Source organism: Epinephelus fuscoguttatus, linkage group LG16, assembly GCF_011397635.1.
Source record: "Epinephelus fuscoguttatus linkage group LG16, E.fuscoguttatus.final_Chr_v1".
Taxonomy (NCBI): domain Eukaryota; kingdom Metazoa; phylum Chordata; class Actinopteri; order Perciformes; family Serranidae; genus Epinephelus; species Epinephelus fuscoguttatus.
In genome coordinates, this window is record NC_064767.1 from 19,652,169 (window position 1) to 19,678,479 (window position 26,311).

The 26,311-nt window shown below is 40.5% G+C and overlaps 2 protein-coding genes and 1 long non-coding RNA gene across 5 annotated transcripts in view; 2 read left to right on the plus strand and 1 right to left on the minus strand.

Moving 5' to 3' along the window:
- Positions 1–5,711: 5,711 nt before the first annotated feature.
- On the plus strand, positions 5,712–18,931 carry hif1an (hypoxia inducible factor 1 subunit alpha inhibitor). Its single transcript, XM_049600536.1, has 8 exons — positions 5,712–6,145; positions 11,260–11,510; positions 12,078–12,226; positions 12,348–12,493; positions 14,917–15,023; positions 15,206–15,269; positions 15,338–15,448; positions 15,740–18,931. Exons 1-8 carry the CDS (start codon positions 5,966–5,968, stop codon positions 15,794–15,796), a joined length of 1,065 nt encoding a protein of 354 aa, XP_049456493.1. The 5' UTR covers positions 5,712–5,965; the 3' UTR covers positions 15,797–18,931.
- Positions 18,932–19,739: 808 nt separating this feature from the next.
- cuedc2 (CUE domain containing 2) lies at positions 19,740–25,866 on the minus strand. Of its 2 annotated transcripts, none has more exons than XM_049599889.1 (9): positions 25,708–25,866; positions 24,819–24,904; positions 24,587–24,730; positions 23,604–23,665; positions 23,275–23,405; positions 22,965–23,132; positions 22,805–22,869; positions 22,657–22,717; positions 19,740–22,565 (listed from the first exon to the last, which is right to left on the minus strand). In XM_049599889.1, the coding sequence occupies exons 2-9, from the start codon at positions 24,890–24,892 to the stop codon at positions 22,419–22,421; spliced, it is 852 nt and encodes a 283-aa protein (XP_049455846.1). In that variant the 5' UTR covers positions 24,893–24,904; positions 25,708–25,866; the 3' UTR covers positions 19,740–22,418. The 2 variants fall into 2 exon arrangements, with proteins under 2 accessions (XP_049455846.1, XP_049455847.1); XM_049599890.1 differs by having other exon boundaries at positions 24,819–24,901; positions 25,708–25,827.
- LOC125903159 (uncharacterized) overlaps positions 25,099–26,311 on the plus strand; it is an 85,969-nt gene continuing 84,756 nt past the window's right edge. For both annotated transcript variants that reach the window (XR_007451241.1, XR_007451240.1), the window contains exon 1: positions 25,099–25,266. This is a non-coding gene — a long non-coding RNA (uncharacterized LOC125903159). The remainder of the gene's footprint in view (positions 25,267–26,311) is intronic.

The following is a 26,311-nucleotide window of genomic DNA, read 5'->3' on the forward strand; positions in this document are numbered from 1 at the left end:
TTTATTGCACAGCGTTCCCTAGTTTTGCTTTATTGTTAGCTATCTTCATGGTTTGTTTTCTATTAAGATGTAATGAAAGAATAATAAATCCTTCAATCTTATATATAAATCAGCCTGAAGCAAGCGTTCATCCTTCTTTACTCTTTGTGGCAGTGATACCTGATGCTTTGCTGTAAACACAACCTTCCTCTCCACATTGTCCACACCGGGGTTAGGATACTCTGGGGCAAACCAACAAGAATAGAAAGCTTTCCAGCGCACTCTTCGTTCCATCACGCCTTTCTCAATTTCGCCTCAACAAATACCTCCCCGTTCTCTCCCTCATCATGGTAATCCTCAAAGAGCCCCCTAACTCCCAAGCGCTTGGAAGTTTCTTTACTGTTTAATACTAGTTTAATTAACTTTGTCCAGACAGAGTAGGGCCGTGGGGGTGGAGGGCATGAGGCAAGTTGCCCTTAAAAATCATCCCGCCTCTAATTTTGTATGCTAATCTCCTTTTTCACGCCGCGCCTCCTTAGGAGTGGGGGAAAGAAATGTTGGGAAAACTTTGGGTTGCCTGTGCAGGGGCTTCCTGCGGCTGTTTTATTTCTGGGCCCACCTATTTGGATCCTTTCACTCCTCTAGGGCCTTCCTTTGCTCGATTTAACAATGAATGCAGAGCTAATCAGCTCTCTCGGAAATGCACCACTGTCGAGGAAGGTAATCCCTTCTTCTCTACTCTCAATGGGCTGTCGCCTTCTAAAGGACTTTGGGAAAAGGCTTTGCACAGATTCACACTGTTCTCTCAAAAGAAGTTAGTTCAAGTATTGTGCCCAAACAAGTGGGTTTTATAAACACATGCTTGCCAGGATACTCACCCCACCTGCAAGTAAGAAGTGCCAGGCCCAGGCAGACTAGCACATGGCAGCCGAAGCCGAAACCCTTCAGACGAGATGGGACATGAAAGAGGAGATTAGAGGTCCCATTGAGAAGGGGGCGTTCATTTCTGCACCTTCCTCCTTTTACTCAATAAAGTGTCAAGGAAACACCTTGTTGACATCTTATTTACCGAATAATGATCATAATCAAAACTCCTCCCTCCCCTGATGACCCCTGTGGGCTGGCTGGATTGCTCTGCCTGGCATGCAGCAAAAACTCTCTCCCCAACAAAAGAACCAGCATGCCAAGCTTTTGCCCTACGGCTTTGTGCAAGTTCTGCAATTTACTGCGATAGGGAGTACAACTGGGGCACGCCAAAATGTTCATTCACGGGATTTTGAAGCCAATGCAAAATTATAATTAAGACACGCATTTTGGATTAAACCTAACAAAGCCACTTTAAACTCGTGCAGCATGTACTGACTCTTATTTGGAGTGTGTGAGTCATGCTGTCGAGCACTGGCTCACTCTCTGCAGTAAACCTGCCGACTTAAACCTGCATGTAAAAATATACCACACAAAGGAAAGCCTGCTGACACAGCAGATGGTTAATGTGTGGGAAAGCTAAGGAGAAAAACACGTTTGGTTGTTTTAATGTTCAGCTGTTTGACACACCTGTGACACTGTTGGCTTATACAGTCGAGATCAGTTGTGCATCAGCAGCGGGGATGAAAGAGCGGGCATTGCTCTAATGGGCAATATATGAAGATAATACTGTGCTTAACCTGGAGACCTAACATCAGGCAGTGGACTGCAGGTTCAACAGAGAGAAGCAAAAAGATCCCAGCTTCAAAGAGACAGAGTAAATTAATGCTTATATTGCACAAAATTGCCACTTACCCTTTAGCCTGCTGCACTATACTTTGGAGACTCATGTGAGCAACAATGGGCTGCAGTTTGAGGCAAAAACCTGAATTACAGACATAAAAAAACATTCAACATATCTGTATCATCAGCATTTTCTCTGTCAGCTTGACTCCAAATGCAAGAAGGGAGGTGAACTAAACGAAGCACCTATTTTAACAGCATGTGAAACAGCACATAATGTCGATCGTGACACGTCATTTCCCAGAGAGTGACACGACCTCCGACAGAGGGGTCTGAACTTCCGTCTCTTGGGCTGGCCCTGCCATGTCCAATTTGGTGTAACACATGAGCCCGAGGTGGCGGAGGGAGAGGGGACACGACAGAGGAAGAGTGGGATTTCAAGCAGAACCTGAACAATCAATTTAAACTTCTGCAAGGACACCAAAGACTACTGATAGAAATGTGTACAAGTTTACAGTACATGCAGCATTCAAATTAACTGGCAAAATTTGAGTTTTTGAGTGTTTATGTGTTTAAATTAATTTCTCTCAGGTTGCAAGTGATAATGCAATCAATGAAAGATGGGAAAACGACTTATAATGCTTCAGAGAATCTTTGACTAATAGGATTTATGGCTTAGGGGTTCTGGACCTACAACACCTAGAGGGGCGAGGGTCAGTATGAATGTGAGAGAAAGCCAACACAGATGAGTGGGATGTCCACCTCTTCAAACTAAACATCATTATGTCAATTTGTTAGCTACAAGCTCGAGAAACATCCGATGCTTTCCCTCATCAGGAAACTGTCTCACTGTAACAGTATCTCCCCAAAAGAGTCTTTGTTTTGCTGGGGAGAAGGTAGCACTGGTGTGTATGCGTGTGTTGCTATCAGCAGGATTGAGATACGAGCTTCTTGAGGGCTCACCGGGGTGGTCAGTCTCCCGGCTCTATCTGCAAAGAATGGGGAGAGATGAGCATCAGGGGGATCAGCTCAGATCAGCTCACTGATCTGCACAGGAAACACAGAGCATGGGAACCCACCAGGGAGCCCTACACTAGTCCCCGCAGTGGAGATCTGCTGATAAAGCCTGACTCAAGAGAAAACACACACATGTATCAGGTTTAACAAAAAAAAAAAAATCAAAAAAACAATCAGGTTTTGTGGCTTTGTAGCTGCCACAAAAAGAGTTAAAATTCAGAGTGACAGTGATCAAAGTGACAGGTAAAGTTCAATACCTGTCTGACATTGAGGAAGTAGAGGATGACTCCCTCAGCTGATCAGTCCAATGAGCAAGGTACGCCGAGTGCACCGCTATCTCATAAAGTGTGATTGCCCAGTGATCAATACAGAGGCAGTGATGACCATGGTTAAATATTGGCTCTGGATTTCAAAAGTGTTTGCTCAGTCTTTCATTACCATGTCTTTTCATAGAGAGACAGGGAGAGATAAAGAGCACAGGGACAACATCTCATCCTGTCTGATGAAAGACAGTGTCCTGAAATAAACTTCATCAATGACATCACTCTGCATTATTGCTTCCTTCTGTACAGGGCACTGGTAAGACAAGCACTGGTGGAAGAAGTGTGCAGATCTACATTGCTTACCTAAAAAGTACATAAGTATATTCAGCAAAATGCACTTTGTGAAAAGTGCTTATAATGCGGAATGACCCCTCAAGGTGTCATACTATTATATTATTCTACTTTAACATTATAGTCAGAGGTGATCTTAACTATTTCATATAGTTTGGGGTAATTTATCTAAGACCAGTGCTTCCTAGCTGGTGGGTCGTGGTCCAAAAGTTGGCCACATGTCCATTCTAAATGGTCTGCAAGTGACTCGTAAAAGTGTCAAGTTTGTAAAAAATCTGCATTATTTTTAAGCACAGTGAATTTCTGGTACAGAGCTTTTATTTTGAAGTGATGTTTCCTGCTGTAGAGTGAGGAGTAAAGGACAGCTGCTTGAGACAGACAACAAACTAGCTCGACGCAAGTATGACACTGAATACATTAAACTGTGTGGACCTTGAATTAATGACTAAGGAGAAATCTGGAGCCTGTGGCTGGACCAGTCAAGAACCACTGATCTAAGACAATGCATCAGAAGTAGCTTGTCATTAGAGCTGTGGAATAAATGTAGCTGAGTTGATGTAAAAAGTACCGTAAGATGGAGATAATCAAGAGAGGTGCAAGCAGCTCAAAACTGTGCTGAAGTACATACTTGAGTGAATCTACTATTATGATTTCAACCCCTGCATGCAGCTCTAACATGCTCAGGGCACAATGTAATGTTCCCTAGAGCTGGATTTGTTTTCTAATCATTCTGACTTTGAAATAAACATTTAGTATGTGCATTCCCCTGCCAGTTACACTGATTTCTATATGGTGCAAAAACATCAGTGTTAAAGATGCCATGATGGATGTCTTGCCATACCAAGGCAGAATAGTGAACTGCAGGTTTGATAACAACCACGAACCCTTGTGGCATGTTAGAGTAGTTCCTCTACTTCCTCAGTATTTACTTACCAACCAACACCACTGTGTAAATTACAGGTAAGAATCTTGCATTCAAGATGTCACTTTGTAAAAGTAGGAAAGCATGATCAGTAAATGGAAGTATCAAAAGTACTTATCATGTAGAATGGCCACTATCACTCTTAGAAATAAATGAGCTAACTAGAACCATCTGGGGTTCTTCAACTTGTCCCCATAAGAGAAACCTTTTTGGTTCCTTGTAGAGCGGGTTCTACCTAGAACCCAACATAAAGGGTTATACCTAGGACAATCTGTAAAAAGGTCTACCTACAACTCACTTTAAGAGGTTCAACATAGTCCTCTGTGCTTCCACACTGAACCCTCTCTGGGGGTTTTATCCACAACCTTGCCATGTTCTAATGTTGTGTTCACACCGGGCGCAAATAAAACAATTAACTAGTTGATTTACATGTAAAGTTAATACAAAGATGCAATTAGATGTGAATTCCCACTGGGCGGAGCCATGAACATTAGAATAACTGAGGGCGAGGATCCTTTGAGACCCATGCTTTCAACAATCATGAAAGAACTTTTAAAGAAATGTTAAAGGAGATCTTAGTCTTACAAAGAACCCCTGAAGAACCCTCTCTTTAAATAAATGGTTCTTCTAAAGCAAATGATTCTGGGTAGAATCTAACTGCTCAGGAGGAACCCTATTTCTAAGAGTGTTGGATATTATTATTGCTATTATTAAATTGTTGGATTATTTTTATTATTATTGATGCAGAGACATGCTAGCAGCATTTTAATGATGCCATTTGGTGCTGATTTTAACAACATTATAAAATGCTTGACATTTTAATCTATAACAAGATAATCAAATTTGTAGAGAACAAATGTCGCACATTTTGGCCTTTGGGCCTTCTTCAAAGATGCTTATTGATCTTGAAGAAGGCTCAAAGGCCAAAACACCATCATCTTTAAAGAAATGCATATGGAGCCAGAGTGTGCGACACTTGTTTTGTACAATAGGTGTGTGTTACTTTTATATTTCAAACAAGATATTCATATAAAAAATATCACTGTCAGATAAATATAGTGGGATAAAAAGTACAATATTTCCCTCTGACATGTAGTATACTAGTAGTAGTTTAAGGTAAATACTCAAGGAAAGTACATGTATTTATTTCATTTTAAGCAAATAGATTACTTTGCACCACTGGTTAGGCTCACCCCACTCTCTACTTTCGGATGTGTTGCCTAATTGGGTCAAACTTGAAAGTGTGATGTTGATAAAGATGTCTGACTGTAAACTGCAGACTATATTCAAAGACTTACACAATATTATGACTTCACTAAGAGATCACTGAGATCATTGTCAAAAAAGCGAATACAATGGCTCCCTCTAGTGGTAGAGATAAGTCATTACAATGTGAGCACATAGTCTTCCAGTCCACCAGGTGTCGCTGTGTGGTGTGGTGCGCGTAAAATCACCGCAGTGACTCCTTGACTGTTTCAGGTTGTGTCGTTTGTTTCGTGCCTGTCAACAACACGGTGTGTAAACAGCTACACGGGACAGAGCTGCAGAGACGAGCTCCTGCACATATCTCCTCAATTAATTTAATAACGGTGAATGGGAAAGGTTGAACGTCAGTCCCGTCACTGACTGTGTAGTTTATAAGGGTAACGTCCGGAAGAAACGCCAGTGTGTGGTTGTTTCATTGTAGGGGGGACGGAAGCAGCTAACCAACGCTTGTCGGGCGACGATGGCAGCGGCGACCGTTGTGGAGGCTGATCCGGCGGGGAGCGAAGGCGGCGCCGCGTTCACCGGCGTCCAGAGCTGGGGCTGGGATGAGTCCCAGCTCCGCAAATACTCTTTCCCAACCAGGACTATCCCCAGACTTTCTCACACGGACCCCCGAGCGGAGATGCTTATAAACAACGAGGTAAACCAGCTGAGTTAGCTCGCTGAAACTTTGACCATCTTACCTTAACAGTTAAGAGATATCAGACATGTTCCCTCAAAGGTAGACCTGCACCATGAACCTGTTTAGATAGCAGATACACTCCAGGAAGCCTTTAGGTCATAAACAGTATTCACTGTGGCTTTACTGATGTATAGTGAGGTGTTGAAAATGAAAGTGAGCTGTGTATACGTGTGTTTAAGTGTATTTCTTGGCGTGGGGTTGAGTGAAAGATGTCATCACAAACTCACTCTAGGGACATTTACTCAGAGATAAAGCCTAATTTTAGAAAGCAAGTAGCTCAGTTTGTTATGACTGCATCACGATAATGTTGTGACAGAAACAAATTTAGCAGCTATGTTGATGAAGTCACTTTTTGAAACAAAAATCCCCACATTTTTTTAGTCCCAGCTTCCCACGTGAAATGATTTAACCTTAGAAATCTGCATTGATGACAATAAATTACAAGCTACAGTAGGAAACATGAGCATTTTTCCCCATTTGATAATTTGTACATTCAAACAAACAACCTAGTGGGAAATGTTTTGTATGTACAAGCGATGGGCTTTTTGTATTTTTGCCAATGACTGCAAAACAACACTATAAAGTCCACTCAAGTTCACTGGTAATCCAACCAGTTATGTCACATCAGCCAGTTTGCATGGACATCTGGTTGAAAACACCTGCTGTCATGTGTCTTGCAATGAGTGTCTTGCAATGAAATGAAACACACTAGTGGTTTATAATCTTTAGAAAGCAGTCAGCAGGAATTTTTCCACTGCATCTGATTTAATATCCCCTTTTTTGCTCTCAAGAGCTTCGTGAAACTGCTGTAGATTTATGTGTCAGCATGACGAATCAATCAAATGTACAGGTGCTCCAGGCGAGGCAGTAATAATCTTCTATTTGGATGACTTAATGGCATTCATGAGTGGTATTTGTCTTGTAAAGGTATGAACAAAGGCTGGTCAACAAAAGCATCCTTGACTTCCGTGAAGCTTACCAGCAGGTGAACGATAGGAATAAATGCATGATCACATTTCCTTACTTGTGGAAACATATCTCATCCCCATTGCTCATTATTCTTACTCAGTGTCGGTGTCAGCTGGAGCCTCTCCCAGGAGGGTTGTACCTGTTCGTTGTTCAACACAATAGGTAGCCTTTACAGTAATTCCCTGATGGGAATCTTGAAATTTATTTGTTACTCAAACGCACGTTTGTGAGGAGTTGGTTTGGTTATCTTGGGGTAATTTCGTTGCAACGAGAAGCTTAGACACAACATGATAGTTGCCGAAAGAAGCAAATGTAGGAAGACCCTCCATGGTGCTGTTTGACTAATATAAAACAGTGTATCAATGAATAGCTTTAAAGGTATGTTGTCACATTTCTGGTTAGGTGATGATCAGATGATGCTGTTGCTGTAAACACAATGTAATTACTGTAATCATAATCATGGTTTGTGTTGCGATGAGGGAACCTATTCACTTAATTAATATTTCTTGATGTAAGTGGTTCCGAAGAAAACAGACAGGGGTTGATTTAGACGTGTCCCATCCAGATACACATGTGAAAAGATGTGTCAAAGTCAAATATTCTGCATCAGCAGAACTGAACCTTTCTTTTCTATTGAATAATATGTGTACACAGGAATAGAAATGCATCATCATCACTACTTCTTAAAATCGACCTTATTCCCTTTCTTCATTTAGCTGTCAGTGAGTCACAATTAAACTTTGTTACTGTACATTCATGAATTCAGTGTGGCTCAAGGGAAGTCATAAACATTTTCACATGCTTTTAAACATGCAGATTATTTGTTTAACATGTTGGAGTATTAATATTACATGTGATTTCTAAACCAGATTTAAAAAGTTGTGATTGCTAGTCCGGAAAACAGTGAGGAAAACATGTTTGTTGACACTAAAATATCTTTAAATTCTTAAGTGCTTCAAGCTGGTTTCCAAGAATTCATGAGGCTGATGTGAAAAATTGGTGTGTGCACACATCGGCGTAGATTTGGGAGGGGATGCAGGGAACATGTGCATTTGTTTCCCACAATAAAAACAAAATTAAATTGACAAAATCAAAGACATTTCCACCGTGAATTGATGCAGAACAGGCCCAAATTGGTGCAGCGAAATTAAGTGTTTGATGCTTAAAATATCCTGGTGGAGGACTCCCATACCACCCAATTCATGCGCCCCCTCCCAGTGTTAAACAAACATATGCCCTTGGGTGTGTGGCACTGGGATATACAGACGAAAATGGGTGCAATAGGCAACAAAGTCATGCAGAGGTAACAGAATAACAATGGTGAGCTATACTGCACAAGGAACATAGAGGTGAAAGATTAAAACCTATGCATTAGTGCACCCTTTTATCCATTACAGTGGCCATGGTTTGCACCATTGCATATTTATGCAATATAATATCTTAGTTTGGCACGAGGCAATATCTTACTAGTTATTTTCAAACATGAACTCTGCTACAGGTATGAATGAATACATCACAATAACAAAAGTTATCATGACCATCTCAGTGACCTCTTCGTGTTTTCCCCTCAGATTCAAGTCCTAGAACACTCACAGCGGCCAATCACGTGCGCGCGTGCGTGCGTGCGAGAGTGTTTTAAGAAAGAACAGCAATGATATGTCCAAATATGGCACGTCCATACTGTCGCTGTATGAGATAACGATGAAAAAAAACCCCCACATCCCTGTTATAAGAGCGTGCAGAATCCTGGGAACGCACGTGCATGCTCCTGCGCGCCTGCACGACGCATTAAAGCGAAATTAAAAAGTTAAGATCCGCATTAATTATTTAAAACGACGCACAAAGCTGATTCTATAAGCAACACAGCATTATTTGAACTCCAAGGGGCCGCACACTCCCCGCGCTTGCGTGCAAAAGTGAAACCCAGAGTCGGTGCAGAGAGAGACAGCCAACGGGAGCGCGCCCACCGGTCTACGTTCAGTTTGTCACGTAGCCCTCGGAGCTCCAGTGTGTGCAACGCTATAGACCGTGCTATCAATGTACTGCGGGGGCGTGGGCTGGGATTTATGTTCCTTTTTGCATAAAAAAAGCAAGTTCAAGCAGCAGCAGTAGTTACAGGATTTGTGTCAGAACAAACAAACAAGCACAAATAAAATCACTGACACCAGAATTAAAGAACATTTTATTAATTTTATGAACCACATCAACAGAAGTAAAACTAGTCATAGCACCTTTATGCAACTAGAATAGACTTTATTGTCATTGCACAAGAAGTACAACGAAATTTGCTGTGCCAAATGAAATATAAAAAAATGAATCAATTAATAAATATGAAAAATATCATTAAAAGCAGATCCATTATTGCACGTTTGAATTAAGCTGAATGATTCTCAATATAGTTCATGACACAATGGTGGGGCAGTGTTTGATTCTGTTCAGTGATGGCTCTTGGATAAAAGCTATCCTTCAGTCTGGAGATGCCAGCTCTGAGCACTCTGCAGCACATCCCAGAGGGCAACAGAGAGAACAGGTGATGACAACATCCTGCATCTTGCATCTTGCAATTTAAAAAAACAACAATTAAATCCCACATTATATTAATAGATAAATGATCATTTTCTATTGATTCACTGCTGACATTTAATGTGTGAAGCAGGTGTGTAAAACTGTAAAATTCAATTAAGGGAACTTGAACTAAAAACTAAGGTATATTTAGAAACCAGCTCCCCTGAGATGCTGCAAAATATACATGCATTCAATGATTGCTTTCACATATTTCAGACTGCATTACAAGCTGGTCACAAGCTGCAAACACAACACTTGCCCCACTGCAAATACTTACCAACCATCATGTTATCACCACTAACATTATTCAAAGGTATAATATACTGATCTTTGACAGCTGTGTGTGCCCTGCTGATGCTAGTCAAGTGTACAAAGTGATTAATGATCTGGCTGCTCCTTCATTAGAAGAGTTCATACAGCTGCGCTCAGACAATGGGAGGACATCTAGGATGACCAAGGGAGGCGACTGAGTTTGGTTGATCAGTCCTGTCTGTTAGAGCTACTCAGTACCAAGTGAGATAAGACAGCAACAGCTTTGTTGGTTTTCATCAATCAATCAAAGATGAAATCGTGGCTAAAATCAACCCAGTCATGTACCCAAACACTTAATCTAACACTATGAAATCTTGTTATATCTTAATGGTGTAGTTTTATTGTTGTTGCTGTTGTTATTGTTGCGATGATTTATTGTTGTGTTGTCTTGCTTTTGTTACTGCTGAAGCTGTTGTGTCATGAATATGGTCTATTTTGCAATTGTGGTTTTTATATAATAATGTCTTTTAGCAGGGAAATTATTCTCTGTTTCCCGCCCAGGGACTACGGATGAAAATGAGCTTGTTGCTAACTCTGGTGCAGCTGGTGCAGGGGGGCGATTATTCGAAAAATCGCCCTTTGAAGCGTTTAATCATAATCTTCAACAACTACGTCGGATTTTAATGCCGCTGAAGTACGAGACACTTTGCGCTGTGCGGTATGAATGTGAACATGATGGCAACTAAAAAGTTAACCACTAAAATAGCATCTAAAACAAATGAATTGCCTCTGCAATGTGGGGCACATTGAACCTTGACAAAAATAATAGCAATTCACTAAAGTTAATAACACAACATTTAAATTACAATTAAATTTCAGCTGAAATGAGAGGCATTTTGCACCGTGCAGTATGAATGTAAACCCTGCACATTATCTGACAACATTCACTTAAAGTTAACAAATAATATAACATCTCAAAAAAGATAAATTGCTGCTGAATTCATTTTCTAGATCAAAGTACTGCCAAATTGCACTGGTTTTGCAGGAGGACATCTCTCCAGTTTCCCTCCATGCTGTCTTAAAACTCTAGTCTACTGCTGTCTGATGGCTCTGTAGCCCCCACTAGTGGCGGGCGGCTGCGTGACAGTTAAGCGGCCTTGTACATTAATGAAACACCAATTGGTTTCACAGACTAATATTTCTGGGCGGACGTTTAATCGTTAAGATGTCTGATCACGCAAATGTTGTAATAAAACTGAATTGATGTGTTCTTTGTCTGTTTTCAGGAGCCGGTGGTGTTAACAGACACAAACCTCGTGTATCCAGCTCTCAAATGGGACATTGCGTACCTGCAGGAGAACATTGGAAATGGGGACTTCTCTGTTTACACCGCACAAAACCACAAATTCCTCTACTACGACGAGAAAAAAATGGCAAATTTTGAGAACTTTGTCCCGAAGTCGCAACGGACGGAAATGAAATTCACTGAATTTGTGGATAAAATGCATTTAACAGAGCAAATGGGAGGAGAGGAGAGGTAAGATACACTTATGAGGATATTATAGTCGGAACAGAACATGATGTGAACTGTGTTTACTTTAACCTTGCATGGGCTGATGCCGGATCTAAACAAAAGCCTCTCTTTGGAGCTCAAACAGGCAAGTGTCAGGAACAAGATGGGACTGTGCTGCAGGTGTGCTTGACAGTGGAGGGTGTTTTCCTCTCATGGAGTGTAATTCAGCACAGGAAAGTGGAGCAAATGACTAAGCATTTACACAGGAGAAACAGGCGAGGAGCCCATTACTGTGACCTGACTTGGCCTGGCTGCAACCAGTCAGATCACTTACTAAAGTGAAGTTGCTGTTTGACTCACTGACACTTACATGGGCTCTTAACTACTTGAATTTTACTGTCCATGTTGTTCTTTGTGGTTTAAAAGAGCTGCAGTCTGCCAAAATAGAAATACCTTGTAAACAAGCTTGTATCCTGCAGACACAGTTCTAGCACTTTTGAAAATTAGCCGCATTGCGACTTGTTTAGGTCTCAGAGAGCAGAACAAGATGGCTCATACATTTTGCATGTGTCTTTCCTCATGTATTTTAAGGGTATATCTGCAGCAGACTCTGAATGACACAGTAGGGAAGAAGATTGTCGTCGACTTCCTTGGTTTCAACTGGAACTGGATCAACAAGCAGCAAGCCAAGAGAAACTGGGGACAGCTGACATCCAACCTGCTGCTCATAGGCATGGAGGGTAAGGGCTCTTGAAATAGTTATCCGCTGCGAAAGGAATGCAGCGGCACAGTTTCAGCTGTTTAATGTTGTCCTCTGTTTGTCACACATCGCATTTTCTGCAAATTTTCTCTTCACCACAGGCAATGTGACACCAGCACATTACGACGAGCAGCAGAACTTTTTTGCACAGATCAAAGGCCTCAAGAGATGCATCCTCTTCCCTCCAGACCAGTTTGAATGTCTCTATCCATACCCTGTGCATCACCCCTGTGACAGACAGAGCCAGGTAAGCCACAGATATTTAGATATTCACCCGGGCTTAATAATGTAACCTTTAAGCTTAGCATATTTGTGATGTTGTTATGTTATCTTTCTCTATAGTGGTAGAAATAATTTATAGTAAACTCTCAAGAGGGGAAAAGACCCCCTCAAAAGACAATATGTCTACACATTAAAGGGTAACTTTGTGTTTTTCAACCTGGACCCCATTTTCTCATTCGTTGTTTTGTGTAAAAAACAACTTCTGAAACAATTCCAGTATTGAGCAAGAGGGATGCAGCTGGTGGTGTGTTTGCACCATCAATTTGTGTCCACTAAAAGTTTCTGTTTTTGCCACTGACAGGCTCAGGTTGTTATTATACATGTCTGACAACATAATGGACTGGGTTCCTGCAGAAATAGAGCTTTTTTTAAACAGTAAGATCCTTTTTGTTCAACCAGAAACAGCCAGAAGTTGCTATCACCAGACCCACAAGATTCCATTTGAACAAACAGTAATTTTAGTTTGTATAGAGGCAGCATATGTTCACATCTAAATGGGTGATTTAAGGGTTTATTTTAACCAAGCCAGAGTTGGTAAATGTTGGAACAGTGTTTAGATGAACCAAGTCAGCTTTTGGGAGTTTATTTTTAGGGATGCACCAATATGAATCTTTTCAACTGTCACCAATAATCGATAATTACCTGCTTCTTCATGGCTGATATCTGATATTTTTGTATTTTATAAAAAAGTGTAAACCCTGTAGTTTATGTGCACTTGAGGGTAAGACAGGCTAAGATGTGGTGAGAAAATATGGCTGATTTAATATCCCATAGCTCTGACCAAACCAAACCTAGCTGACATCACTATTGCTAACACAACAAAACCAAAGAACAGGTCTGACAGTGACAGCTGACTCATATGAATGGGTTGAATGTACATTGGCAGGTCCGCATTACATATGGTGTATGAAATGTTAATATTGTCACACGCTGCATTTTTATAAATACACCTAGGTGCTGTCTCACCGTCCCACGATAGACTAGCCGACAACTACCAAGTAGAATAGCGATGCACTACTGATTGACCTCACACATTAACACTCTACTCAGACAAACAAGCAGGTGTGTCTCACACACATATGCAGCCAGAGAGGTAACAATACAAATAATCGCTAACTGTAGCATCACATTGCTAGCGGTTATTAGTAAGTTTAAAGGGATAGTTTGACATTTTGGCAAATTCGCCTATTGCCATAATCCCTATAGTCATAGGAGTAGGTACATTACCTTTAATTATCAGTGCCTGCTGCTCTGAGATCGGTGGGACAGAGCTGCCAGCTGCTCAGCGCACAAAATGGAGGTGAACGGTACGGCCCCCTCTCTTCCTCAAAACTTATCAAATGCACCATCAAATGACTCCAAAACGCTCTTGTGGACACCTTGTAGCTTACACATTCACCACGCTATGAAATGATAATGTAATATTACGAGACAGAGTTGTTTTGAAGCCAAATGCAGAGCTGGAACTACATTCCAGACATACAGTACGTGCTGGGCGGTGATTTCAAACAGCGAATGTAGTTTCGGCTGTGCATTTGGCTTCAAAACAACTCTGTCTTGTAATATTACATTATTATTCCATAGCGCGGTAGAACAACAGGCACTGATAATTAAAGGTAATATACAAAATGTCGAACTATCCCTTTAACAACAGAGTGGAGCCTTTTAAAAGCTCGGTGTTGGATGTAAGCCGCTGCTGCTGTTTAGCTTGTGCTAACACTCTAGAGACGGTCCTTGAGCACTGTGTCTAACCTGTTTAACAGCTGCAAGATGTTTGTTGATGCACTTCAATTTATTTTGTTTCTGTTGCCTTTGAATGAAGTAAGTTTCATGATGATAAAATCACCGTTTATTTAAATGTTGTCTGGTGGCTTTGGTGATAGCCATCTCTGAGCTGTTTCTGGTTGAAGAAAAAAGGATCTTACTCTTTAATGAAAAGGTCTGTCTCTGTAGAAATCTATTCTGTGATGTTGCCAGACATTTATAATAATAATCTGAGCATGTCAGTGGCAAAAACAAGCACTTGATGTAAACATAGGACAAACATGCCCTGAGTCACACTGCAGCCTGTTTCGCCACTGCAAGCCACAGCCTTGTTGCTCAATACTGGACCAGTTTCTAAAATTGTTCAAAAATTATTCCCGTTAGTGAGACACAAACCCATGGCAAAACAGGGTCTGGGTTAAAAACTAAAAAAAGATACAGTGTGTATTATATTGTGTAAGGATTTCCTAAAAATCAGGACATATATTTTGTCAAAACGGGAACATTATTCTAAAAAGACTTATTTCCAAACAAATGTCATAAAAGTAGGAAGGAGTAAAATGGATGCATGAGGGACAGTGTGTTCATCATGTTTTGTAATGAATCCATGTTTGTCATTCACAGGTTGATTTTGATAACCCTGATTATGAGAAGTTTCCCAATTTTAAAAATGTTGTCGGCTATGAGGCTGTGGTGGGCCCAGGAGATGTGCTCTACATCCCGATGTATTGGTAAGAAGTACTTCTGCTTGGCCTGTCTAGAGACATGATGTATTACTTCTATAGAAAATGATGTGTTTTCCCAGAATTTGTAGACATTTGTGCTGTTAAAAGTAACTACAGTTCAATGCAGCTTTGAAAAAAAACTAAATGTTTACTGAATTTAGTTACTTATAGTTTCCTTCTTTCCTCAGGTGGCATCACATTGAATCACTGTTGAACGGGGGAGTGACAATCACTGTAAACTTCTGGTACAAAGTGCGTATATTTGAGTCTTATGTCGTCTTTGCTACCTTCGTGATCACTCATCTATTTGATTTGCTCAGGGTGCCCCCACGCCCAAGACGATAGAGTACCCCCTGCGAGCTCATCAGAAGGTGGCCATCATGAGAAATATCGAGAAGATGCTGGGAGAAGCACTTGGAGACCCACATGAGGTAAAAGCACTTGCTTTTGTATCCTCTTTACAATACAAACTCCTATCATCAGTCACACGTCGCTTTCTAGAACATCAAATCACATCCACATTTAGGTCACCTGTTACATGAAACCCCTGGGGCATGCTGACCCTTCCAGCAACCCAATTACTGCGAATATTTATGGCTTACCTGATTTAGTCCAAAGGAAAGATATATATGCAGAGTCTGGGACAGTGATTAAAATAATGTAATATGTCTGACTCTATTAAGTAGCATATCCTAACCAGGAGTCCTTTTGTTTCTGTACAGGTTGGACCTTTACTGAAATCGATGATCAAGGGGCGATATGACCAGGATCAGAGTTAGAGCCGTGCTCCTAAAACTGTTAACTGGACTGCTTTGGAAACTGTTTGCCGTGTTTAAGTGAGACTGCTGCGTGCGTAATGCAGATTCTCACTTTGGAGCTAAGTACGTATCACTGCATGGCAATAAGCGGCCATTTTGAAACCATTCTGCTTATGTCGTCTCCGAGTGCCATGGTCATTGCAAATACATCAATCACAGAAGAAACATGTGACTAACTCATGGGAACTTGTCCCACTTGAAGAAGTTTTTTTTTTCTTTTGTTTTTGAAAAGAAGGCCTAATTTGACTTGAAGGGCCAGTGTGGGGGATTTAATGGCATCTAGCTGTGACATTGCAGACTGCAACCAACTGAATACCCTTCCCTTTCTAAGAGAGCCTACAGCGGCCTTCAGGTAACATAAAAGTGCAGAAGGCCCTCTCAGGGTCCAGGGTTTAGTTTGTCTGTTCTGGGCTACCATAGACACATTCAGGGCCCTATGGAAGGCATTATTACAGATTCCACAATCTGATAATTATGGACAAGCAGTGGGACTGTGCTATGATTGGCCAGTGCTATGTGTTGTGATTGGGTACCAGTCATGTTGACACATTGAGGTAGGAGGTGGTAAGGATGAGGGCAAAGAGGTCATGTTAAGGCCTAGTACAAGCCAATCACAGCACAGTAGGGTGCAACTTGCCCATACAGAAAGAGTTTTAGCAGCTGGAGGTGCCTTTTTGTAATTGTTGTTAATTGTGTTTTTTGCATTGTGATGTGCCACCCATTTCTGCGCTTTAAGCGGCTGCCGTTTTTGCTGGAGTGTTCTGAACTACTCGAGTTTAAAAAACTTCAACTCAGAGCAGAAAAAGGCCCCACTGCATCTGTTTTTCATCATCTTTTTTCCCATTGTCCAATTGGATGATTTGAGAGGCGGCGGGTCTTCTGCTGTAGTCTGCTGTAAGTTTACAGTTGGTAAGCAATGAAGAAGAAACTGGTGGTAGCGGTTGCTTGATACCTAGAGCTATACGGCCCGATGATAGACAGCAGGTTGTCAAACTGCCCCAGAGTCATCCTATAATATGCCTGGAAATGGCCATCATCGAGGAGAAGCTCCTGGACCAACTGGTGGTACTCCCCATGATCCACCCTCTTTTTCAGGTTCTCATGTACCCACACAGATCTCAGTTACCCTGTGCCCAACAAACTATTTAATAGTTTTTTTTTTTCACCAGTGGCATTCAATTTAACAAAAAGGCAGTGCGCCTTTGCAACCTGCAAAACGCTTTCTGTGTGATAAGGGCACAATAACACCAGCGGAAGAGGAACTGCTCCCTATGTAGACGTGAAGGGATCATTCTAAGCTAACGAAAACACAACGATTCGTAGTTTCAGGTGATTATACACCATGAAAACATACTGGATTCCATTTCTGCCAATTGATCCCTTTAAATCCTACACACTGGATCCTTTAAGTCGAGATATATTTATGTAAATCAGTATTCTCCATACATCTTCATAATTCAAGTTAAACGTTTTTGATTGCACTTGCTCCCCCAGTCAGTAGAAGTTGTCTGGGATCGGTACCTTTAGAGATAAAATCTCTACATTTTGACCACTAATGGATGAGTCAAGGGTTATTATATATACAGTATATGTCAGCTAAATACAGGACTTTTCTTATATAGATGTGACAGCAGTTGTGGGATGAAGTGTGGAGCGATCATATTGTATTCTCCATCTCTATCACAAAGACAGCTTTAAAAGTGAGTTGGTTCATACCTCTGAAGATGACAGGTCTTTTAAGTGTTTTTGAAATATGTGTCCACATTATCTGCATTATCTCCACTCCTGCCTAGCGTGGTTTTCAGGGAGTGATAAGGCAAGAATTTTTCTGTTGCAAAGAAGACAGCTATAGGCACAGTAATGAAACACAGAAGTACAGTGATTAAAAACTGGTGAAATATGATCAAAAATGTGTGTGGGTGTGAGAAAGAGAGGCTCATATATTCAGCTGAAGTCATATGTGACTGCTTGCGGTAAAACTGTTTTAGCTGAGCGATGCCGTTTTGTGTTTATACTCTTGCTTGTTTGATTTGTTTGACTTTATTGAATGTGCTATTCTGCATACCGGTAATAGGTGAGGGGACTCTGGAAATAAATAACTGCAGTTTTAGTCGCAAATACAGTTAACTTAAAGAAATGAAAGGAAATACATATATTAACAGACTGATCTAGCAGAACCATCTGCTAGGATGTAGCTTATGTATCAGCCTTGCAGCGCAACACAATGCACCATCTAGTGGTGACGTATAGTTACCTACTCCATGAACTATACTGCTGCAATACACATATCAATATGCAGGTTTGCAGCACATCTTGGATGTAACTACGCTGCAGTGTGTACAAACATCCAGTTGGAAACCTGTACTTGCTCTTATGATTACTGTAGGTTAATAATCCTCAGAAAGGACTCATTTTACTTACATGCAGCCATATTTTGAAGACCTTGAACAACTTGAAAGGTGGCCGTCTCTGGGTGACTTTAAAGTGCTTCCCAGGAGTATTGTAAAAATGTAAATGAAACACAAGGGGAGGACAATTTCATATGTATGTGCCAAAACAATATGCAAACCAGTCAAGGGGAATCTCCACATTCAGAATGCTTTGTTTGCCTGTGACATTGGATCAATCTGTAAATGGTGAACTACAAATTAGGAATATCCAAGCACTTAATTTACCAGGACTATACAGGCTTTCAGGGGGTTCGACATTATTATGGTTTAACCTTTGAATTGTTGATAACTTGCCTATCTATTTCTTACAAGTTGCACAATGATGGAACAAAGATGCTTCCTCTGTAAAAAAAATAATTAACCTGATGTAAGACTCATGTTTCATCTCTTGCTAGGTTAACCCTGTTTACTGTATGTGCCTTGCTTTACGATGGCGTGGCACTTAATGTTGCAAGGACATGATTTTTTAATTTTATGATTACAATGTTTGTTTTCACTCGCATTAAACAGCTTTAAAGGTGGGACTGACAAGGGTTCATAGAGATAGAGACATGTTTTTATTGATGGATGCCTGTCTTTTTTTGTTTTGAACATACCATATGTGCTCTGCTGGTTACTCTGATTAAAGTTTGTTTGCAAAGTTCTACACTACTGAGTACTGAATGATGTAATGATTAGGTTTCCTGATATTTCACTGGCATATAAGGTAGTCTTAGTGGGTTTAAACCAGGGGTGTCAGACTCATTTAAGTTTATGGGCCTTATTCAGTCGTATTTGTCACATTTTCTTTTAATGTAAAGAAGCACAAGTACATTTAAAAACATTTATCTATGTAATAATAGATGAACAGTCTGAGATATCCGCAATGTCAACAATATCACTACATTTTTCCCTACATTTCCAGTCTTTTGCAGTAATGCTGGCATCAACACACCAAACTAAAGTGGAAGCTATTGAGGAAGCAGGTTAAGTTATCTGCACCTCACAAACCATTTACATATGGAAACTTTTGGCCATATCTTAGGTGAAACATTACTTTAGTATTTGGAAGAAGTCATCTCAAGATGAAGTTATATGGCAATGCTTCCAAACAGGGGTAAAGGCATTTTCTTTGTCAATAGTCCTGTATTGTTATCCCCACCACTTGCAATCTTCCTCAGCTCAGCTGCCTGTTCCACCAGTGTAGACTGACCTCTGGTGGTGTGTGTTCTGTGCACTACATCACTTCAATACAGCATCTCCAAATCAGTCTCATAGAAAGAGAAACATCTGTATTTTTGATGGTATTAAAATAATCATACCTTTGGGATTTGGTTCGTGGTGATACCATAATACCTTGATTCCGCCCAAGCCTAGTAATATCTTATACACAAAGCTAGGTAACTAAATAGTTGGTGCTTTTGTGCAAGCATCTTAAGTAACACAAGTGAACAATCCAAAGAATACAACATGAATGATCTACAAAAATTAGTATTTATTTACTACAAATTGTGCGTCAGCGGTTCCTCAAAGCACAGGGTTAAAACTCTGAAAAAACTGTGACTAAACAGCTTTAGATAGAAATAAAGGACAACTTTGCCACTGATAATCAGTAACAACACATTGTTTCAACACTTGATTGTGTCACACCTACACTAAGGAAAACTAGATTATACCATCGATCAAAAACAATTGTTTATAGTTGCTTGAAATGAATGCAGAACACAAATAAAAAAACAGTATATATTTGTAAAAATTAAAAAAACAAAACACCTGGAAAACCCATTTATCCTAATATACAACAAGAGTCAAATAAGAATCCAATCATAATCAAAGTTTCCACAACCAACAATCACAAGCGAAGCAAAGTTCACAACACAAATGGGATGGAAGGAGCCGTGATAGAGGACCACTTCTGTTACGTCCCTGAAAGCACACGACGGCCCTCTTCACCAGAAATCAGTAAGACAGTACGACTTTGCAAATTTAAACATCTATATCAAAAATAAAGACAATGCTGTTGGAAGGAACTTTAAAATCAAGTCCTCCCGCAGCATGTTTTGCTTAACATTTAGGGGGCAACCACCGTCCTCCACTTCATTATGCCAAAAACAGTAGTGCTGTAACAGTACGTGCAGCATTTGAGAATTTGTTGTGCTAAAAAATTAGTGTTTTCCATTCAAGTTGGATCATAAAATTACATTTAAGGTGCCTCCTTGCTTTATCAGAGCTGTATCACTGACAAATATTTAACATTTCCTCCTCAGTTTATCACTGACAAGTCTCTCAGGTCGTCGTGTCAGGCTAACAACTCTCTGTACTGGATGGCAAAACCTTGCATAATATCACATTCACTTCCTTTAGTCGCTCTAAGGGGTGTGATGACAGGACATGATAAACAATCAGGACTGTGGCCTTCCTCTTGTTGACCTCATTGCTAGCAGCATATTTTCTTGTCGTGAGGACACATAACCTCTTTCATTATCCAAAGTTATCTGGATAGTTTTGCTCATGTCTGGGACAGATTGCTGTTCAGCAAAGTTGTCCAGATAACTCTGTTATCCTGCTTCATGTGGTAGACATTAAGTACTGTACACAATATAGCAGTGGTCCACAGAGTCAAGATTTCTCCTTAGTCATTAGTCACGGTCCCCACAGTTTAATATATCCAGCTTCCTACGTGCGTTTGGTCATGTCGTCGAGCTAGATTGATGTCTGTTAAGTAGCTGTCTGTTACTTACTCACTCTAAAGCAGGAAATGCCACTTCAAAGTAAAAACTCTGCCAGAATTTCACTGTACTTCAAGATAAAGTGTGTTTCACAAGCTTGACATGTTTGAGAGTCACTTGTGGTCAGCTCAGATTGGACGCATTATTTGGGAACCACTGCATTGTAGTCTGGTCTTTGTTAAAACACAGTGGGTGTATCATAGGTACTAGAAACTAGACACCTGCAGCACAGTGTAATTATTCAACCAAGGAAGACCACATATCAAATCCACAGGTGAGGATTGCTGTGGCTACCTGCTGTACAAATGTTTACTTTAAAAATCTATAAGAATGTTGACACCTGGTGTTAACATGCATTTCAGTGATCCAAACATGAGTGGACAGCCGAGACACATCGCTGTACACAGCTGTGTCTATTACATACCTCCAGCTTAGGTCTCTTAGCCAAGTGGTAGCAATAGCGGTTGTGTCGGTATAGCTGGAGATAGCACTGTCAGCAGACTTCAACACGTCTTTTCTCACAGGGCAAAATGGTGGACGGTTACACAACACTCTGTCCAACTCCAAGTTATAGAGAATTCGCACACTCTTACGAAAACTACCACCACATTGTGCACTAAGGACGCTGTAGTTGTTGAGGACGCACTAGTGTTTACAGTACAAAAGATATTTGATCAAATGTAACCCAGACCAGCTTAGCAAGTCGTTGAGTGCTGTATTTAACACTGTCCACATGTACTCGGATCACCCAAGACGCATTTTAATACCATGTGGAAACAGATGTGTTAAAAAGCATTTTGTAGCACAACAAATTGTCCAAATCACAAGGCTTGGCCAAAACATTTCCACAGCACTGTTTTCCTGTATGATGTAAAAATAGAAATTTAAATGAAATTGGCATCAATGATTTGATATGTACATAAAAAAGCAGTTGAGACTCCAGAAGAAAACTCCACAGCACCACGAACTTATTTACAGAAACGACAAGATTCATCCCTACAACGTCACGTCATAATTATGAATCTATATTGTCTTTTGTAAGTTGAAGAAAATACACATTAAAAACTAAAAAAAAATGAAGAGGTAAAAAAAGACAATAATGTCAGTGCAACATCAGACCTGCTGAAATGGCAAAAAGTAGATAGGTTAGGCTGTTACACAAACGATAACACAAGTTACAACATCCTCACCAAAGTATCACACAAAATTTCAAAAGCTCCTCAAGCAACTGAAACACTGTAATTTAACATTATAACCAAGGCATATAATGGTAACACAACAGTTTAAAATAAGCCACTGACACACTCACAAATATGTTCCTTTACTTGGGAATAAAATCGAACAAACTCAGGCCAGATGAACTCAATTAAAAAAAAAGTGTAAACAATATTGTCAGTAGCTGCTCTTACAGTATTGTGCTCGTCATCAATGGAATCGGTATTTTCGTGCAGGTTTGAGGTTGACGTACGTCTTCTTCATGTCCTCTGCCTCGTCTTTCTTCACAAGCTGATATCGCTCGCCTTTTGTGGTCACCACCTGGTTTCCGTGGTACCGAACTAACTTCTTAGGAGCCTGTAAAAAAAAATCAGAATGCACAATATTTATTGAACAAAAACAGTTTTGATAAAGCTTCATTTTGGATATGGAGAATAACCAGACTTACATCTTTGGGGGCGACAGGCCGGTGTGTTTTCTTATCATCCTCCCTGTCCACCAGCATGTACCTGTGGTGAGGATACAGAGTTATAAACACTAAAACAAAGAGGTGAGGCCACTTTTGCTCTGTACAGGATAATAGCAATCTTACTCACTTCTCAAGGATGCTCTCTTTAAGTTTTTGGTCTGCCACTGTGGAAAAGCTCTTCCCATGGTTTACCTGAGGCAATAAGATAACATCAAATTAGACTGCTTACATACACAATGCAGGCAGTGGCTGACAAGAAATGCAGTAGCAGTGCAGCACAGACTCACATTGAGAGGAGTGGGGCTGAGTTGGACATCGCCCTCTATGATAAGGCGCACCGCTTCCTCCATGTCTCCTTTGGCAATAGACAGGGCGCTGCGAGCCTCCGACAGGCTACACTTGGGAAACATCTCCAGCAGGTGTTGCTCCTGGGACTCCCACTCAGACACTGGTAACTGGGCATTTACACATTTATATTAGCTCAAAATTTGATGGATGTAAACTAGTAGAACATGCACTGAAAATATACTAAATTACAGTGATTCAAACACTTTGAGAAAAGGAAAATACTGTGCTGATGTGTGCTGAGATGATAACCTTGGCAGTGGCGCCCTCTGTCTGTGTTTTAAGGCACTGCGATTCTCTTCCTGGTGGAGGTTCAGCGGGCAGGGTGGTGAGTTTCAATGAAATCTCTTCTGTACTTGCCTTGGGCTCGTTTTCTTCATACGCTAAAAAGGAAACAAATTAACATCAGCACACTGTAGTGCAAATGCCAGGCTGCTGATCCCAATCTACAAAGAGTGGCACTGCCCAATTAAGTTTACTCTGGTGACTCCTTTGTTTACAATCTGAACACGAGGGAACCACTTGGATGGGTAAGACTGCCACAGCACTGCATTTCATAGAAATAAAAATAAAAGCAGTACCTGAGTTCCGAGCAGTGGCTAGTTTTGAAGCCAGATTGAACATCATTTCGCAGACTTTCACACTGCAAATGAAAAAAAAGAAACAAGTAATGTAGTTGTCTGGTTGTTTATCACAGAAACAGAACATTAAAAATAAAGAAAAAAGTCTGACCGCCTGTTAGGGGTGTGCCATATCATCTCATTCACAATAATACCGGTATAATTTTTAATGATATGCAAAATTCACATCCTGATACTCATGATATTTCGACTTGCTGGCATATTGACGTCATACTGTTACCCACGACAACAACAAGCATGGCTGAAGGCAAAATTATTAGTGACTCAATGGTGGTTCCAAAAAGAGGAGCAGCTTCAGTAGTGTGGAATAAACTGTGGCGTCAGGCGAGGGAACTCATTCAGTGGCTCCTCTGGCAGCAGCACAGTGTCTCTCTGTCTCCTCTCTTGCCATGTGCATGGAGTCGAGGTCGTAAAGTTTTGTTTTGTCATAAACCTTTGGTCATATACACCTACGTGATGCTTGTGGCTCGACAAAAACTACATATATGTGAATGCGCGATAGTTCTGGTATCATAACAGCCTGTCACAGGTTACAGCATGATGATTAGAAGAGAAATGGCAGAGCATAAAGGTCCAGGTGGAAAAAAAAAAAACACCTCAATCATTAAGGATTTTGCTTCAAGACAAGGAAATTGCCTGTTGATTTATATATAAAGATCCCAGGATAGTTTTGTATTTGGGAGCTGTTTAAATGTGTAATTTGTGGTAGATTTAATTTCATTGAGCTATTAATATTGTATACAGAAACTGAATCTCACAGTGAGTTACTGTTGTTCTTTACAAACTAAATAAATGAGAGATAAAATTGATCATCTTTTTTAACAAATTTGTCATTTTGTCAAGAATATTGTTATCGCAAAAATACCCTGAAATATCACTATAGTATTTTAAGGCCATATCACCCAACCCAAATGCCTGCTTACCTGTCAATTTCTGCAAAGCCAGGTATGTAAGCTTCTAGCATCTCTGCAAAGACCTCCACATCAAAGTTCTCCTCAACACTCTGCTGGGAGCCGAGGTCCTCCAGGACTCCAGTGATGTACGACAAAATAACATCATCCAGTGTGCTGCATTGAATAAAACAAAAGAAAATGTTACTGTAAAACATCCATACTTCTTTTAAAACAATGCAAAAAAAGGTGTGAAAATGTTTACCTGAGATCTGCATCAGGAATATAAGCCTGGATAAATTCATGCAGCGCACTGTGGATGATTTTGTGGAGGTCCATTGCGTTCTCCTACTGTGCAGGGCAGAAAATACAGAGGGTACAGATGGTCAGGGCAGTTTAAGTGAGCAGCAAACCTTAAATAACCAAGCAGTTGTCTCTCATGTACCAAATATGGCACACCAGCAGCGCAGACCTACATGGACATGTTACAAAAGCATATCTTACGAAAGCTAGGTTGTGAAACCTTGCTGCCGCAGCATCTTAGGCTGTGGCAGCTTCAGGTGGCCAGTATTGACTTTTACGACCGGCCTATAGGTACATGAACTTCTCAGTATACTTCACAATTCATTTTAACAGTTAAGTTAAAGCCAGGATGCAACGGTTACTAACATTTAACTCGATAAGGAAGCCACTTAAAGTCGTGACTAGAGACAGTAAGTTGATGATGTCAAAGTAACCTTCTGTGTAGATGAAAAAATGTCATCAAACAATGCCTTTGTATCATTCTTATATAATAACCTTGTTCGGTTGTTTGCTTGGCTAGCTCGGTTTGTTAGCATTGCAGCTACTCGGACATCACTTATCAGCTAACATGTTAACTACTAACGCCACGGCTAAGCTATCATTAGCTGTATCATTGCACCTCGCACAGCCTATTGTCTTACACCCTGTCATATTTCCTTCACTTAACAATTGTCCAGTTATAGCAACAATAACCTTCATATTCGTATCCTTCAAGAGAATAAGGGTACGTTGATAGCGAACCAGCGCTAGCTATGTTAGCTAACAATAACTGCTAGCTAACGTTTAACGCTCCATGCTAAGCTAACCTCGGTTACTCATATCAGAGCTACTTTAAATAGAGTAAAACTTACTGTGACTGAAATTACGGGGACATGAAGCTGTGAGTTTTCCCCAGATGTATTAGGGGGATGCTGGTCAGTGCAGTGGTTACAGGCTGTCTTTCCGCGATGCTAGCCCGCACGATTCAAAACATTGGCACGTCATTTCCTTTGATTGTAAACAGCCTGGTTATACATGCATGGGTCAGATGCATCTTTTGTGTGAGAAACTTCAATGGAGTGACTGTTTAACATGGATTTGACGTGCTGTGTAGAGCTAAGAAAAGATAACATGTATTCTGTTTAAGGAAAAAAGACAGAAGCCACATTTTTTTTTAGATATAAATTACTGTTATATTGACTTTTTAATGGTCACAAAAACCCAATATGCTCCACTCAATACTAAGATCAGACACTGAAGCATTACATTACTCTGAGCTCTGCTGAGTAATTGATGATTGGACTAATCAAAAGACAGAATGCATGTTCTTTGCAGATCAATTAGTCAATTTACAGAAAAAGACCTGCAGGATAATTAACTGTCCTGCACAATACCTGCATAATTCCTACAGGACTGAAATAGTCCTGAGGGATGTTTTTGTAGTTGGTTATTAGCAACTATTTTGATTACTGATAA